The 15,851-nt window shown below is 31.5% G+C and overlaps 1 protein-coding gene across 3 annotated transcripts in view; it reads left to right on the top strand.

Moving 5' to 3' along the window:
• Positions 1 to 1,388: 1,388 nt before the first annotated feature.
• The window catches only part of LOC108746577, a 61,970-nt gene continuing 47,507 nt past the window's right edge, over positions 1,389 to 15,851 (top strand). Inside the window, exons 1-3 of one of the 3 annotated variants that reach the window (XM_018483434.1) lie at positions 1,389 to 1,457; positions 5,101 to 5,447; positions 6,741 to 7,031. In XM_018483434.1, coding sequence (XP_018338936.1) covers positions 5,130 to 5,447; positions 6,741 to 7,031 — 609 coding nt within the window. In that variant the 5' untranslated portion in view covers positions 1,389 to 1,457; positions 5,101 to 5,129. Of the gene's footprint in view, positions 1,458 to 1,503; positions 1,574 to 2,409; positions 2,467 to 5,100; positions 5,448 to 6,740; positions 7,032 to 15,851 lie in introns of those variants that run through there. The other 2 variants (XM_018483435.1, XM_018483436.1) reach the window with 2 other exon arrangements.

The following is a 15,851-nucleotide window of genomic DNA, read 5'->3' as shown; positions in this document are numbered from 1 at the left end:
TTGGTTTTGTCGATTCAAATATGGTGATTTTACGATAAAAATTAAAAAATGCAGATTTGCAAGCATTATTGGACGAAAATCCAGCACAATCCACTTCAGAACTTGCTAGAGAATTAAATGTTGATGGTACAACAGTTATTAAATGTTTACATGATATTGTTTAAATAAATCAGTTCTTGGGGAAAAATATACAAAACTAAATCATACTCTTAATACTACAGATACGTTGAATTTATTCAACTATTAATCATGCAGGGATGTCTAAAAGATGCTATTAGTATTTTTTGTTAGTCATTTTATTCTTGTTTAACATCTAATAAACAATATAGACAGAATAACACAAATAGCTGTAATAATGTCTCCCTGATCCGAACGTAGCCCTGCAGATACTCATAATCAGTTCAAAATTGAATGTTATATGGTATATAGACACGATGTTTTTTTTTCACTTTTTACTATCCATAGCATCAATTTATATTACTTGTACTTACTTTGTACATACATATAGAAATATATAAAAAAGACATTTATATTACATTACAGTAATATATTATTATATATTTGTGAAGAATAATAGGAATAGAAATATGTTAGAAAATGATATATTACTGATATAAAGCTGTACTAGTACATGCTATGTTTATTGTTACAAATAATATTACATATAACGTTCCTGATGCTCGTGTAATATTACATCTACATCTAAATTACACGTTATAATTTGCTGGATTATCAACAATTAAAAAATAATTATTTTCCTTTTTTCCAAAATTATTTTTTATTTTTTCAAAATCAAAAGTATAATTTCTTTTCTACATGTATAGTAACGAAATTTAAATGTTTAAAGCAAAATAAAATAATGACTGCTCCACGATTATTTTTTTTTTTACGTATTTCATGATATTTTGTAGTTTATTTACGATTGTTTTGTAACCGTTGTGAACGACGCAATCATCTAATTCGAATGCTTAATATTAAAATATTAGGTAGTCAAATGTATGTAGTAACTGATACAAAATTTGTTTTTTGGATGAGCTTTTAAGTTTTTTCAAAATTTAAAACTAAAAAGTTTACTTATTAGCCTCGATCTTCTCTATCTAATCGAATTTTAAAGACCGACTATTGTATAAAATTCGATTCAAGGTTAATAAAAACGTATAGTTTCAATTTTGATTTTTAATTTTATAATTTTTGGAACTAATTATTTTTTATTATACTAGATTGATTTTATTCATTTATTCTGACCAAATTGTATATTCAATAGCCGGAAGTGTTTAGTAGTTCAGTATCTATGCTCGAGGATTCAAATATGTACATAAGGGAAGGGGATATGTACCGGTGAAGGAAGTTAATTCAGTGCGTTCGCGATAGTATCTTCGCGAACGAGTGCGACGATTCACCTCGATCGAATACGCACAAGTTTTCCGACTGCGACGTACGTCCGCCGCGAGGCATCCGTGAGTGCAATTTCAAGAGTGATGCACAGGTTAATTTATTTGATCCTTTGATTATCGTTGATGATTGCATATATATCCGCCGAAGCGGCCCGCAACAGAAAATCTCTTCCTTTCGTGTAAATAAATTGTAAATTGATTACGTTGATGATGTGCTTATATTCACTTTTCCTATTTTTCTTTCTCTCGCAGGAGAAACCTGATCCTCTTGCATGCATGACTTTGAATATTATCTCATCTTAATTAAAAGCGGTGTTAATTTCAAAATGATGTAACACTTTTGTCATTTATCACGTAATGCAGTAACTCGTACGATCATCCGATTTCCTGCATTACATCCACATTTCTTTAATCTCTGCATCGTTCAGAAATCGAAAAAGATACTTAATGTTGATAAATATCTCTTATTTTTATAATTTGTGAAATATATATACGAGGGTCGTTTGAAAAGTCCGTGCAAAGTCAGAGACATGACACTACTGGCGCGTATCAAGGTTAGATTTAGTTAGTAGCATTTCTTGGAGGAACACACACCAAGTTACAGCCAGATCGGTCTATTTGTTTGTGTTTGGCATTCATTTGAATCGAGCTCACACCTCAGCAGTTGTGGTCGCAAAATTAATGGAATTAGGGTTCCAACTCATCTCACATCCCCCCTACTCTCCAGACTTGGCTTCCTCGGACTACTATTTGTTCCCCAATATGAAGAAATGGCCCTAAAGTGAGCTGGTGCGTTATCGTGAAAATCACTCGACTTCCTCGATTCAAATGAATGCCAAACACAAACAAATAGACCGATCTGGCTGTAACTTGGTGTGTGTTCCTCCAAGAAATGCTACTAACTAAATCTAACCTTGATACGCGCCAGTAGTGTCATGTCTCTGACTTTGCACGGACTTTTCAAACGACCCTCGTACATATGTAATTTGTAAAGCACAAGTGACTTCCGGAAGTGAAAATATATTACGACGATATCGATATCGCGGAGATTAGAACATTATATAATAAACACGTAAGAAATCTTCTTACTATGTGTAAATACACAATATTTTTTCATCATCAAAATTAAATAATTAATTATTAATTATCAATTAATTTTTAATTATTCTATTAAAATTATTCATAAAAACATTAATTTACAGATATACCCATATATGTATATTTAATATTTTTGTCTAAAATTTGAAAAGAGTTAAGAAAAAAAGTGTTTTAACTCTTTTAGCCTGATTTTTTTTCTAAGAATAATTAGCATTTAATTAACATCTTACTTAATAAAGGTTTTGAAGGTCGCTGATTATGAATCTGTAATCAAAATTTTAAAATTTAAAATGGCAGATCCAATGGCAGACTAAAATGTAAAATTTTCTTCAATTTAAATGAAATTTTATTTCCCGCATCCTCTGTCCCATGCTTCAAGAAATTCCCATGAAATGTAAACAGATCTGATTCAGCTTTATTATTTAGATTTTCTCACCTGCATTAGATCTGATATCTTGAATTCAAAAATTTTGACTTTAAATTCGTAATTAGTGTCTTGAGTTTCACTCAAATCTAATAAAATTTAATCTGCCAAGTGAGATCCATTATTTTAAATGTTGGATTTTTTACTGCAAATTCGACATTAACGACCTCAAAACTTATATGTGAATATATTGATTTTTTTGTAAAGAGTCCTATGTTTTATCTTTAAAATAAGTTCAGAAAGAAGTAACTATTTTTATTTTTGTGAAAGATATTTTTTAAAGAATCATGACATACATATGAGGCATTTTACGTCAAATCGAGCACCTCTAAAATATCGTCATTTTTAATTTTTTTTTTTTAATTTGCTGACATATTCTACAGATAAAAATATGAAACACGTGTTTCGCAAAGAAAGTTTAAGATTTTTTTTATGAAGTTATTTACGCTTGTAAGTTGCAGAAATTCATGAACAACGTCGCTCATGCGAATTCAAATTATTATATCATCGAAACCATTAGTCGTACAAAAAATGCAAGAGACAAAATTTAAAGATCTTAAATTTTCTATGTACGGGTTATTTTTAATCATTTTCCATTCGAGTTCCATTTTGTGATTTTCAGGATTATTTCATAATTAAAATGATAATATAATGATATTTTTACAAAATTTTTTAATTGGTGAATCGATAATTGGTAAATCGATGAATGAAAAATGTTAAAAATTGTAAATAAATGAAAAACGATTTGTTTTCTGATAAATTAAAAATAACCTACCCATAAAACAATGTAAGATCTTTAAAATTAGTCTCTTGCATTATGTACAATTAATGATTTCGACGATATAATAATTTAAATGTTCGCATGAGTGACGTTTTTACATGAATTTCTGGAACTTATAAGCACTTTGATAAAGTTATTTACTTTATCAAAAAAATCTCAAATTTTATTCGCAATACACATATGTCATATTTTTATTTGTAGAATATGTCAGCAAATTAAAAAAAAAATTAAAAATGACGATCTTTCAAAGGTGTTCAATTTGACATGAAATGCCTCATATATGTCGCACCAAACACACGAAAGGATTTACAGCAGTTTTATTAAATAAAATATTTGAAACAATTTATTGTTTTTTAGAAAAGTGTTAAATACTAACAAGAGAAGACTGTAAACTGATATTTGCGCCAATTTCGACGAAACTTAATTGACAGAATTATATAGACTAAATTCTTCCGAATATAATGATACTCCTATTTAGGACAGATAGTTAAGTCGTTTGCAATATTAAAGAAAAAAGTCTAAAAATGGCCACAATTAATCTTAAATCAACGTAAAGAACACTGTTTCTTAAAATATACAAAAGAGAAAAATAACTTTTACAACGATACAGGAAATACAAGTAAAATTGCATGATATTATTGCTATAAATAATTCAAATAATGCATTTTAAGATGTACAATATTTAAAAAGAACTAAAAATAAATATTATATTTTTGTTTTTTTTTTGTATGATCAGATATACTATATATAAACTGTCATACATACATATATATTTATTTTTTAATTTGTTTGACATATTAAATTTTTAGGTATTGGCTCTGGACTAATTTCAGCTATTTTTAGATTTTTTTCTTTAACTAGTACAAAACAAGCGTGCGCTACGCGCACACTATTTAGCATTTGACATTATTATACTTCACTGTAACTCCAGTATTGTAATCTTCTTTTTGGCAAAATTCATGCGCTTATTTCGTGCACGACATAAACAGTTATCAATGCAATGACCGTCATTCTCGAAGCATAAATGCATAAAGAGAACCAATCAGCATCGCGGAAAAGAGGCAATAATATACTTCGAGAGATTGAAGATATTTGACTTTCGATATTAACATAAATTTTTTCAAATAGAATATTTTAGAAACGATTAATCTTCTAAATAAGGTCATCTACACTATATTTACATAAATTTATTAATCTTATCAAATTTCATCGAATTCGATAAAAATCAGGTCTTCCGTTATAAGATACATATACATATAATATAAATTTATACATTTTAAATGCTTTATTGTAAGTATATATGTAAGAAATATAATAAAATAAAATAAAGTAAAAGAAATGTAAAAGGAATAACAAACACAACGTATTAACAAATTATTAAATTAGATGGCTTTTTTCGATAGATGAAAAGACTCCATAAAAGCAATTCGGCATGAATTTACGGAGATCGCGAGCAACGCGGCTCGCTGTATTAATTTCACTGATCATTATCAACGCACGATCTTGCGTCGCTGAATCGAGCGGTGAATATCTTCAGAAGGCGATGATTGAGCTCCAGGAATTAAATGTGCCTTCTAATAGTCTAACGATGTACGATCGATTGTCGTCGATGAACCTAGGCTATCAGCAGGGCTATCATGATTACAACAGGCATCGCAAGGTCAGTATCAACAATGTCCATCAAGGCATGCAAAAGGCGATTGCGGATGTGACTGTCGAACCCGCGGGCAGCATTATACAGCATTACGCAGTACGTAAATCTATCTTAAACATCTAATCTAATTTAGAATCTAATTTACAAAGAAATGAAAAGAATAAATTAGAAGAAATTTTCATAGAGATTTATCTTGTAAATCCACTTTAAATCTTTGATAGATTGAAAACGTGATAATTGTTTCTTCGCATTTCTTTTTTTATCCTTTATATTTATTATTATTATTTTTCAAATTATCATCTTTTCTAATCTCACTCTTTGTTTAATTATTAATTTTTGGTAACCTAAAAATTTGATAATCCTTTGCCATTTTACTATTTTTTTTAAATTATTATAATACTTAAAAAATCGATTTCTGTAAATTCAATTTTTTTCTCTAAATTGTTGTTATTAGTAATCTGAAAACTTGAACATTATTTATAATTATCTTTTCTATCTTTTTCCATTTTTTTTTTATTTTTAACTTTTTAAAATATCAATTTCATCATTTTTAAACTATTTTTAAATTTTGTTATTAATCTTTGGTAATTCAGAAGCTCGATAATTCTTTGCTATATTTTTATCGGGTTAGGGAAAAAGTTCCTTTACAAATAGGTAAAAAGACATTTTCCCATTAATATCTTTTTTAAAAATAATCAAAATTTAAATTAATAAAAAGATTTTAAAGCTTGAAATCTCTGCTTTCGAATGGTTACTGTATTTTTTAATTTATGTAAATTTTGTAATTTTCACATATAGAAAACTACAAGCTGAAAAAAAATGAAAAATTTGTTTTTCACTTTATAGATCTGTAGCGTGCCCAAAAAAAATTTGAGCAATTTTTCGACTATCTATCGTAAAAGCTTGAAGCTTTTCCCACAAAATCATTTTTTTTTTATGTTCCTGCGATTTTTTGTTCCTGAGTTACTTACAAATTAAGTAAAAAGGAACATTCTGACTTTATTGCTCGTAATTCCGTTAAAAATCATCGTATCGCAATTAAAAAATACAGATTTGTAAAGCTGAAACGTTGCTCTATCAAGTGTAATTGCTAATTTTTTTAAATAAAATAAGTGGGTTGCTAAAAATATCTTTCCAATTTGTAAAAAGACTTTTTCTCTAACTTAATATTCCTTAACATTTATTTCTATTTTTTAAAAGCAGATTTCTTTAATTTCAATGTTTTTTTTAACTTTAATTGTTCCTTTCTAGTAATCTGAAAATAATAATTATTCATAATTATTTCTTCTATCTCTGACTATTTATTTTAATTGATTAAAATGTTAATTTGTCCAATTTCTTCTTTAATCTGAATGTCAGGCAGGCGACTGATGTTTGCAAATTTTCCAGATACGCGACTCCACCGCTATGACTAGTCACTCGAAGATGAAACAACCGGAGCCGCTAGCGTTCACACGAGCGGAATTGGCCGCGTTATACAAAAAGGCTTTGGAAAAAGGGTCAGCGATCAGCGTAGCGTCGTTGATGCATGCTTTCAATGCCGCAGGCGGCAACGGCAACGGCAACACGCCGTCCGAGACCGGTCATCCGCAGCTACCGGTTAAACCGATGTACAACTATTACTTCTTTCCATTGAAAAGTTTCGCGTCTGAGCTGCAGAGAGATCATCACCAACCCGCGGTAAGCGAAAGTCACGGATCCGTTGCGCCATCCGTTAGGAGCGAGATTTTTCCCGGCAATCCGGTGTAACCAGATTTTACGCAAGTGTATTAGTGTGTCCGTTAATTTGATTTATGCCGAAATGCCAATACACAAGATTAACGTAGCTTGTGAGCGAGCTTGTGCAATGCGAAACATATCTTGTTATTGCTTAGATTTTTTTTTCACAAAATATTACAAATATTTAAGGAAGTCTCATACATTAAGAAACCAAAAAATAATTGTAATTTTTCATGAATTTTTTCAAAAGAATAACTAATATTTATCGTTTTGGAACTTTTTGCATGTTTTAATATAACTATTGTAAAGTACGCATAAATTTTTATGTGTAAAAAATTAGTATTATAAATAATAAAAACATTTAGTTTTGCGCCTTGCTACGACGTTATGATTTTATATACATCCTAGCGACTAATTTTTATTAGAAACAAAAAAATTAAGAAATATTTGTAATTGCTATAGCTTTTCATCTTAAATAAACCTGAAAAATATTTAAAAATATATAAATTAAAATTTTGCGCGACTTTGAAGAAAAAGTTATGATCTTCATTAGATTCTTCAGCCGCTTCTTTATGCAAAAAAAATTGTTAATGTTCATTTTTATTTAATTTTTTAGATTCATTGAGAATGATTGATTATTAACTAACTAACGAGCCCTGTAAAAAGTCGATTGGTCAAATACTTCTTTTCCAATCGTGTACACAAAAAAATTGAAGAATGCAAAAAACAGATTTCGAGAAAAACGCGTAAAGTTTTCAATTTATTTCTTGAGTACTTACAGTGCTCAGAGGTTAATCTGTTATTCTAGAGACGTACAATAAACTTTAAACTCCTCATGAAATTCATTTTGAGCAATTTGAGTATTTGAGCATTCTACTTGGACCTCTCTCGTACTACTAACAACAGAACCGATCCTCACTGATTTTAATGAGCTTTGGATATGTTGTAAAGCATGAAAAGATATTAGACCTATATTTCTTATTTGTGCTTATTTCAAGGTTTAAGAGGTAAAACACTCCCTAAAAAAAATCTTTTTTTTTCTTTTAAAGCGAATATCGAAACTATAAGAGATAAAAAAATTTTCCAGAATAAAAATTGAATAGCTTTGAAAGTACTTTAGAGCTACACTCGTCAAAATTATCACATAGGTACATTTATGTCAAAATTTCGCATAAATTCAAATAAGTGTAACTCCGCGAAAAATGATCACATTTAAAAGTTTTTTTTTTCATTTTCAAGGGTAAAGTCTGTACAAAGCTTTCAATAGATTTTAAATTTATCCTTATCACTATCTGGCATTCTTTCAAAAATAAGGATGTGGTTTATATATATAAAAAGAAAGAATCCCGCACGTTTCTTATGAAAAAATGTTCCCGGTCAAATTGTTTTGAAATATGTTGTACTTCTTGTGATTCTGAACAAATATCTCCAGTGTCACATTCACATAAAATCAACAAATAAAAAGATATTGTGCTTTGAAGTCACAGAATTTGAGTACCGCCATACCTCCTTAAGATAACTTGATGCTTTCTTTTATGTGTAATAGATATACATACACATGTATTCTTGAATGGAATTTTCGCGCGCATACACACATTCATCAATTATCTTGTCCTCTTACTCTCTTTGTTCTTGTTTTTGTTTCATATGTGACTGGTTATTCGCATAACGTTCGCATGTATTTGCGTGTCGCACGCGAACAACCGCTGTGCGCTTTATTTACATTTAGTAAATCGCGTATTTTCTTGTAAGTAAATCGCAACTCACAGTACAAAATAAGTAAATCACCGTAGAAATACGTATAAATTTTGCACGAATTATACTTTATCTTCACAAACCGGTTTATCTATTATATATATAATTATTATATTAATACATAATTAAGAATGAACTATCGTAACAGAATTCCGTGTTATATATGTGAACAAACTTGTGTCATGCGTGTAATGAAACGGATTAATATATTTCAGCAACAGAAAATTCAATTATGCATAACTCATCGAGAAGACCTGAAGAAACCTCCAACTGATAATATAAATATTAATTCTCGTGTTTTTATTATATTAACTGCGATAACATTTAAAATGCGGCAATAGAAGATTTAGAGTGTGATCCAAATTGCTTAAGACTTAATATTTTGAAGAAAATTAGGAATGACTTTTGTATGATTTGTAACTGTACACTTGCACAATTATGTACATCATTTATCTTTAAAATATAGGATTTAGGTTTTTATTATTACAAATATTTATATTTCTCAATATATTTATATCAACTATATTTATATTAACTCAATGCTGTGAACATCAATTAGATAATGAAGGGAATCTTTTGACAATCTTATATCAGAGTTTACGATTTATCAACCGACTTACAGGCTAAACGGTACTGAGGTAAGTAATTTTTTTTAGGATCTTCGTGAACAAATAAATGATAATAACTAAACTGTTAATATAAATACTTTTAGTGATGATGAGTTTTCTGTAATAAGTTCCGTATTAAAAGAACAGTTTGAAGAAATGTTTACTTTTTGCGTTTCTGTTACGGTTAGAAACACACTCATATTTCCAAAAAAGACTTATTACTATTTCTAACAAAAATGCGTCACAATCTTTCCGATGAATTCTTAAGAGTAATTTTTAAATATTCTAGTAGGCTATGAGTCTTGCTGTGAGTCTTGTAAGAAAATCGTTAATATTACAATTCGTATCAAACAATATAATAATATAGATCTCAATTTCATTACTCGAGATATACATTAGAGACTACATTACTTCATTTTCTAATGCATTGTACAATCCGGAACCGAACGATCTAAAGGCAATTTTAATTGTTGATGCAACATATATAATAGTAGAATAATATGAAAAAATCATCTAACTTTAAAACTTTAAGAAAATCGTTCTCTATGCATAAAGAGCTTTCTAGTTAAACTTGTAGTTGCTCCTGATGGATTTATTCTTGATATACACAAACTTTATTTTTCTAATAGCAGGAACAATGCTGCAATTCTTAAAAGTAAATTTGATGCGGTTAATGGATTTAGAGCCTAATTACGGCAAAAAGACAATCATTGCGGACAGAAGTTATTGTAATGTACTTTTTTTGAATAAAGAAGAAATTGATTGTAAGATTCCACCTGTCTTCAAAAGAGATGAATCTCAACATACTATAAGGGCAACTAATGAATCTCGATTGATTACAAAATCTAGGTGGGTAGTTGAAGCTCGAAATGGACATATTAAACAATATTCCGTTTTGAGACATGATGGCATCATTTCTACGACACATATTCCGAACCTACGAGACTTCTATTTTATAGCTGGAGCAATAATAAATTGCTACCGAAACCTGATATTAATGAAAGAAGCTACTTTAGAGCTTGCTCATAGAATGATTGAAAAAGTCAATACTCCAAACGTCGTGCAAGCAAGAATAGAGCAGGAGAAACTTTTTAGGAAGAATGCTGTATGGAATAAATTAAATTAATGAGAATCACGCCCAGGATTTTCCAAGATGTGATATAAATTATTTTAAAAAATTAACGTATTGATATTTATCAAATAGGGCTGGCGCTATCTTATATTTAAGATAAGCTCGATATAGAGGCAACTGATGTCTTCGAATTTGATGAACATAGAGATGAACCGGGTTTTATACAAATAAGATTATATTCACGATTTCGCCATCAAATCAAATATCAAATATGGATTGCTCATTAACTGGATAATGAGGATGATGAACCGATTCTAAAATATTATTGCACATGTAAAACTGCAAGAACTTTGAGATGTTGCGCTCATATAACAAGTATTATATGGTTTTTAAGCTATGCACGACATCAGCTTAATGTAAAATATCCAAGCAAAACTGTCTTAAATCGAATTATGAATATTGATAGGAATGAATATTGATAGGATCAAGAATAGAATGGTATAGATAAGGTCGAATGTGAGAGGTGAGGGGACTCACGTTAAACAAGCACTCCGATGTAAGAGACGAGAGAACTCACATTAAACAAGCACCGCGATGCGAGGGGCGAGGGGACTCATGTTAAACAAACATTGTATATGTATAGTATATTACACATAAAAGAAAGCATCAAGTTATCTTAAGGAGATATGACGGCATTCGAATTCTGTGACTTCAAAGCGCTATATCTTTTTATATGTTCATTTTATGTGAATGTGGCAATGGAGACATTTGTTCAGAATCACAAGAAGTACAATATATTTCAAAACGGAGTAATTTGACCTTTTTTTCATAAGAAACGTGCGGGATCCTTTGCATAGTTTGACGCTCTCCATAGGGTGGAGTAAATTTTTCTCGTAAATAGTAACCGTCGTAAAATATGGATTTTTCTCTTACAAATTAAAAAAATTAAACTTTATACGATTTTTTTCGAGAAGATGTGTATCAAACTTACCTATGCATTATTCAATTACCGCCAACATTAGCATTACCTAATGCGCATTAGGGAAGATTGCTGGTCTGATTTTGCGTGCGTGCTTGCGTATATTTATTCTTTAAAATTATGTATTTCCGCCTCGTCTTTGGATAATCGTGCACTCATGCAAGCTCTAATTAAAGCCTCAGAAATTTTTCATCATATTCGATGCAATGCTACTTCCAGTTGCTGCAGATTTGTTGACTGTCCTTCTAGTTTTCATAGTGTTTTTCCTATCATACATGCTCAATGGGATTCAAATTCGCACTCATTGGTGGATGTAGTAACATCTCGATGTTTTATTGTGATGTAGGACAATGCTTACCTACATCAAAATTACAATTAACTTCGTCGAAGGAAACAACATCCGAAGACTAGACGGAAATATACAATTTTAAAGAGCAAATATACTTCCACTCTTTCTTCCCCCCCCCCCTCTCTCACACGCAAAATCAAACTAGCAACCTTCCCATGGTGCATATCGGGTAATGCTAAAGGTGGCGGTAATTGAATAAAATGCATTGCTAAGTTTGATACACCGTATCTCCTCGAAAAAAAAATTGTACAAAGCTTAATTTTTTTTTAATTTGTAAGAGAAAAGTTCATACTTTAAAAATTTACTCCACCCCGTAGTGTGTGTCAAACTATGCAAACGTCTTAAAAAAAAAATTCATCCTTATTTTTGAAAAAATGTCAGGTAGGGCAAGAATAGATTCAAAATCCATCGAAAACTTTACTTACTTGTAAAGTACTTTACCTTTGAAAATAAAAAAAAACTTTTAAATACGATCATTTTTCGCGAAGTTACGTTTGTTTGAATTTATGCGAAATTTTATTATAATTTACCTATGATTTACCTATAATTTTGTTGACAGGTGTATGATAACAAAATGTTTTTTATTATTTATTATACCTCCGCGCCATGCACCCGTATATACAAGCGCTGAATTTATACTGAAGGACTTTGAATTTCGCTATTAATTTTAGGAACATATTCTCGAAGAGTTGTACTAACGATTTATGAACAAAAAAATCATTTTTTTTTACCTTCGAATTTATAAGACTACCTTAATTGAAATATATATAGTGCATACAAAAAATTGAAGAGATAAAGGATCTTGCGCTAATTGTATGGAAAATTGAATTCCAGTAAAATAAGTCAGTTTTCATATGATATATAGCTTATAATATGGTGAAAAAAAGATTATGTCCCTTTATGGTCACCGTGAGTCCAAATAATACGAATAAATCATTTCAAGAGAATTAGGCGAATACTGTATTTGAAAATATTATAAATTCAAAAAGTTATAATTTTTTAAGTAAAAAAATTTATTTTTCTAAAATTAAACATTTACGATTTTTCTGAATTAAAACATTTACGATTTTTTTTAGTGTTAAAATTAAATTTTTCACTACAATGCCATTGTTCCTTAAACTTTCTTAAAGGATAAAATTATATACTGTAATTTTTTAAAATCAATGGAATTAATATTATTGATTTGGCTTCAAAAATGATTTAAGTTATTTTAACCCAGAGTAATTATCGTGTGGTTTCTTTGAAGCGTAACCATGAAAGGATGAATAATTCTTGAATTATGATGTAGGTATTAATCTGTAAGTACAAGTTTTATACTTTTAACAAATCAAAAAATATCCATTATTTGAATTATGTGTATATAACATTTTTTGACCTGCAAGAAGTTAGCCTCTCACTTTTGAATTAATATATTTTGAGAATTGTGCTGAATTGTGCTAAGTTTATGCTACATTGTGCCTGAATATTAAAGTCAAAATATGAAAAATACGTTAGAAAATTTAAAAAAATGATTTTTTAGACCAGTCCCCATTTTGCGATTTTTTTTTCATTTTTATGATTATGCAGGTTGTGCTAATATTGTGCCAAAGTGATACCTTTAAATAATGACAACAACTTATCAAGTTAAAAAAATAATTTTTGACAATTCCGAATAAAAATGACGCTCATATTCGTATCACTATATTCAAATACAATACTATAAAATTGCATATTTGAGGTGTGCTAGCCTTTTTTATTTTTAGTATGGAGGAAATTTTCGTAACCCCCTCCATATACGAGGTGTGATCAAAAAGTAAGGTGAATTTTTAATTTAAACTTCCCGCGCTAATCGATTCGAGCAAACTTTTTTATTTTTATGTTGGTACTACTGTTAGTGACATCTGTGGCAAATTTCATGTCAATGTCATCATTAGTCATATAGTTACGCTTGTGTTTTCTAAACGACTAAAAGTGATTTTGGCGATTTTTACAATGTCTGATTTTGCTGAGCAAAGAAGTGCCATTAAATTTTGTTTGCGGAATGAAATTTCGGCTGCGGAAACGTTCAGAATGTTGCAGAGGGCCTTCGGAGAATCGACTATGTCGCAGAAAAATGTTTATAAGTGGTACAAAGACTTCAAAGAAGGCAGAGAACGTACTGATGACTTGGAACGCCCCGGACGACTATCAACGTCAATTGATGAGCAACACGTGAAGAAAATCAAGGAATTGGTGCTCGAAAATCGTCGATTGACAATTAGAGACCTTGTCGATATGGTTGGCATTTCATTTGGTTCAGTTCAAACAATTTTGAAGGATCACTTGGGCCTCACGATAATGCGCCGTCTCACACGGCATTGATTCTTCGTGAGTTTTTCGCCAAAAATTCCACTCATATCGTTCCGCAACCGCCTTATTCACCTGACTTAGCTCCGTGTGACTTTTGGCTATTTCCCAAACTCAAAAGACCGCTCCGGGGACACCGCTTTGAATCTATTGAAGAGATTCAACGTGAATCGCTGCGCGCTTTGAAGGCTATACCGGGAAACGACTTTTTGGCATGCTTCGAGGCATGGAAAAAACGTTGGCATAAGTGTATTGAATCGGAGGGGGATTACTTTGAAGGGGATCAAATTGATTTGGATGAATAAATAAAGATTTTTTATTTTATAACAAAATTCACCTTACTTTTTGATCACACCTCGTATATGAAGCGATGATCCCCGAAACAATCCTCTCATTATGGGGAGGGAGGGGATAAGACTCCCGGAAATGGCAAAATCCAGGGGTAGTGTGGCATTCCGCGAATTTATATCTTCCCAAAGAGGGATGCCAAGCCCACAATCTATTCATTAAAAACTCTATCATAGCCGACTACAGTGATCGTAGGGAGTGGCTGGATATCACCAACTAGCATTCTGCCGCCCCATTGTGGCATTAATACGCCCCTACCTCTTGTAGCCCGCCTGGGGTGGAAGAGTGGTCTTGACTTCTAGAGAAGCGGAGGGATATGGAGGAAACGCTTTAATGCTTAGATTCGATCCCTCCATCCTTCTATCTCAATTGAGCGAGGGGGCGCCTTGTTTTTCGAATCGGAGCCATTCCCCCGCTCTCTCTTTGAGAGAAAGCACCTCTGCCTAATCCTTTCGGCTTCCTTCTTCCATCGAATTACTGTTGAACAGAAGGAGCAGACCGCTTCTCAATATTCGTCCCTCTCGACCATCTTATTCACAACAGTCGAGAGGGACAAGTCCTCCTCTATTCTATCAGTTAGGACTCGATGCTTCGTCTCCCAGGCCTTGCAGTGCCCGAGAGTATGAGACGCCGATACAGTGCGGTAAGTCCGAGATATTCAAGCACAGTGAGTTTCCGCAAAGTACACAAAGCGCTTAATGCACTTGCTAACGATTATTTTCCGGGCTCACAGTGATGCTCAATAAAAAGACACCAACTGCACTATTCGCATACAGGTGTCTGACTCTGACGCTAAGGTTGGGTAGGAGGCAGCCCCACATAGCCGCTATCCTATTGTGCTAGCCTAGCACAAGTCAGCACAACCCCTACCTCATTAAAAGACGGGACACTACAATAAATATAACTTAACTTATGTGCTAACGTAAATATACATATATACATACATATATACATATAAGGTCTGGCTATTAAATAACGAGACTGCTTATGAAAAAGAGTTTTATTTTAAAAATTATTTTACAATTGAATGCTCCCCTTCAATGTACTCCACTCCCCTCGCCACACATCGTTCCATTCGTTTTTTCCATTGGTCAAAGCAATGCTGGAAGTCTTCTTTTGTAAGAGCATTTAGGAGCTCCGCCGATTTTCGCTTCACCTTTTCCATCGACTCGAACCGGGTTCCTTTTAAGGCAGACTTGATCTTCGGAAACAGGAAAAAGTCACAGGGTGCTAAATCAGGCGAGTACGGCGCGTGTTCGAGCACTGGAGTGCCTCTAGCGGCTAAATAACGCTTCACAGACAGCGCGTTATGGGCAGGTGCGTTGTCCTGGTGTAAGATCCACGA

Source organism: Trachymyrmex septentrionalis, unplaced genomic scaffold (assembly GCF_001594115.1).
Source record: "Trachymyrmex septentrionalis isolate Tsep2-gDNA-1 unplaced genomic scaffold, Tsep1.0 scaffold179, whole genome shotgun sequence".
NCBI lineage: Eukaryota > Metazoa > Arthropoda > Insecta > Hymenoptera > Formicidae > Trachymyrmex > Trachymyrmex septentrionalis.
Note: the sequence above shows the minus strand (reverse complement) of the source record. Positions and strands in the feature narration are given on the sequence as shown.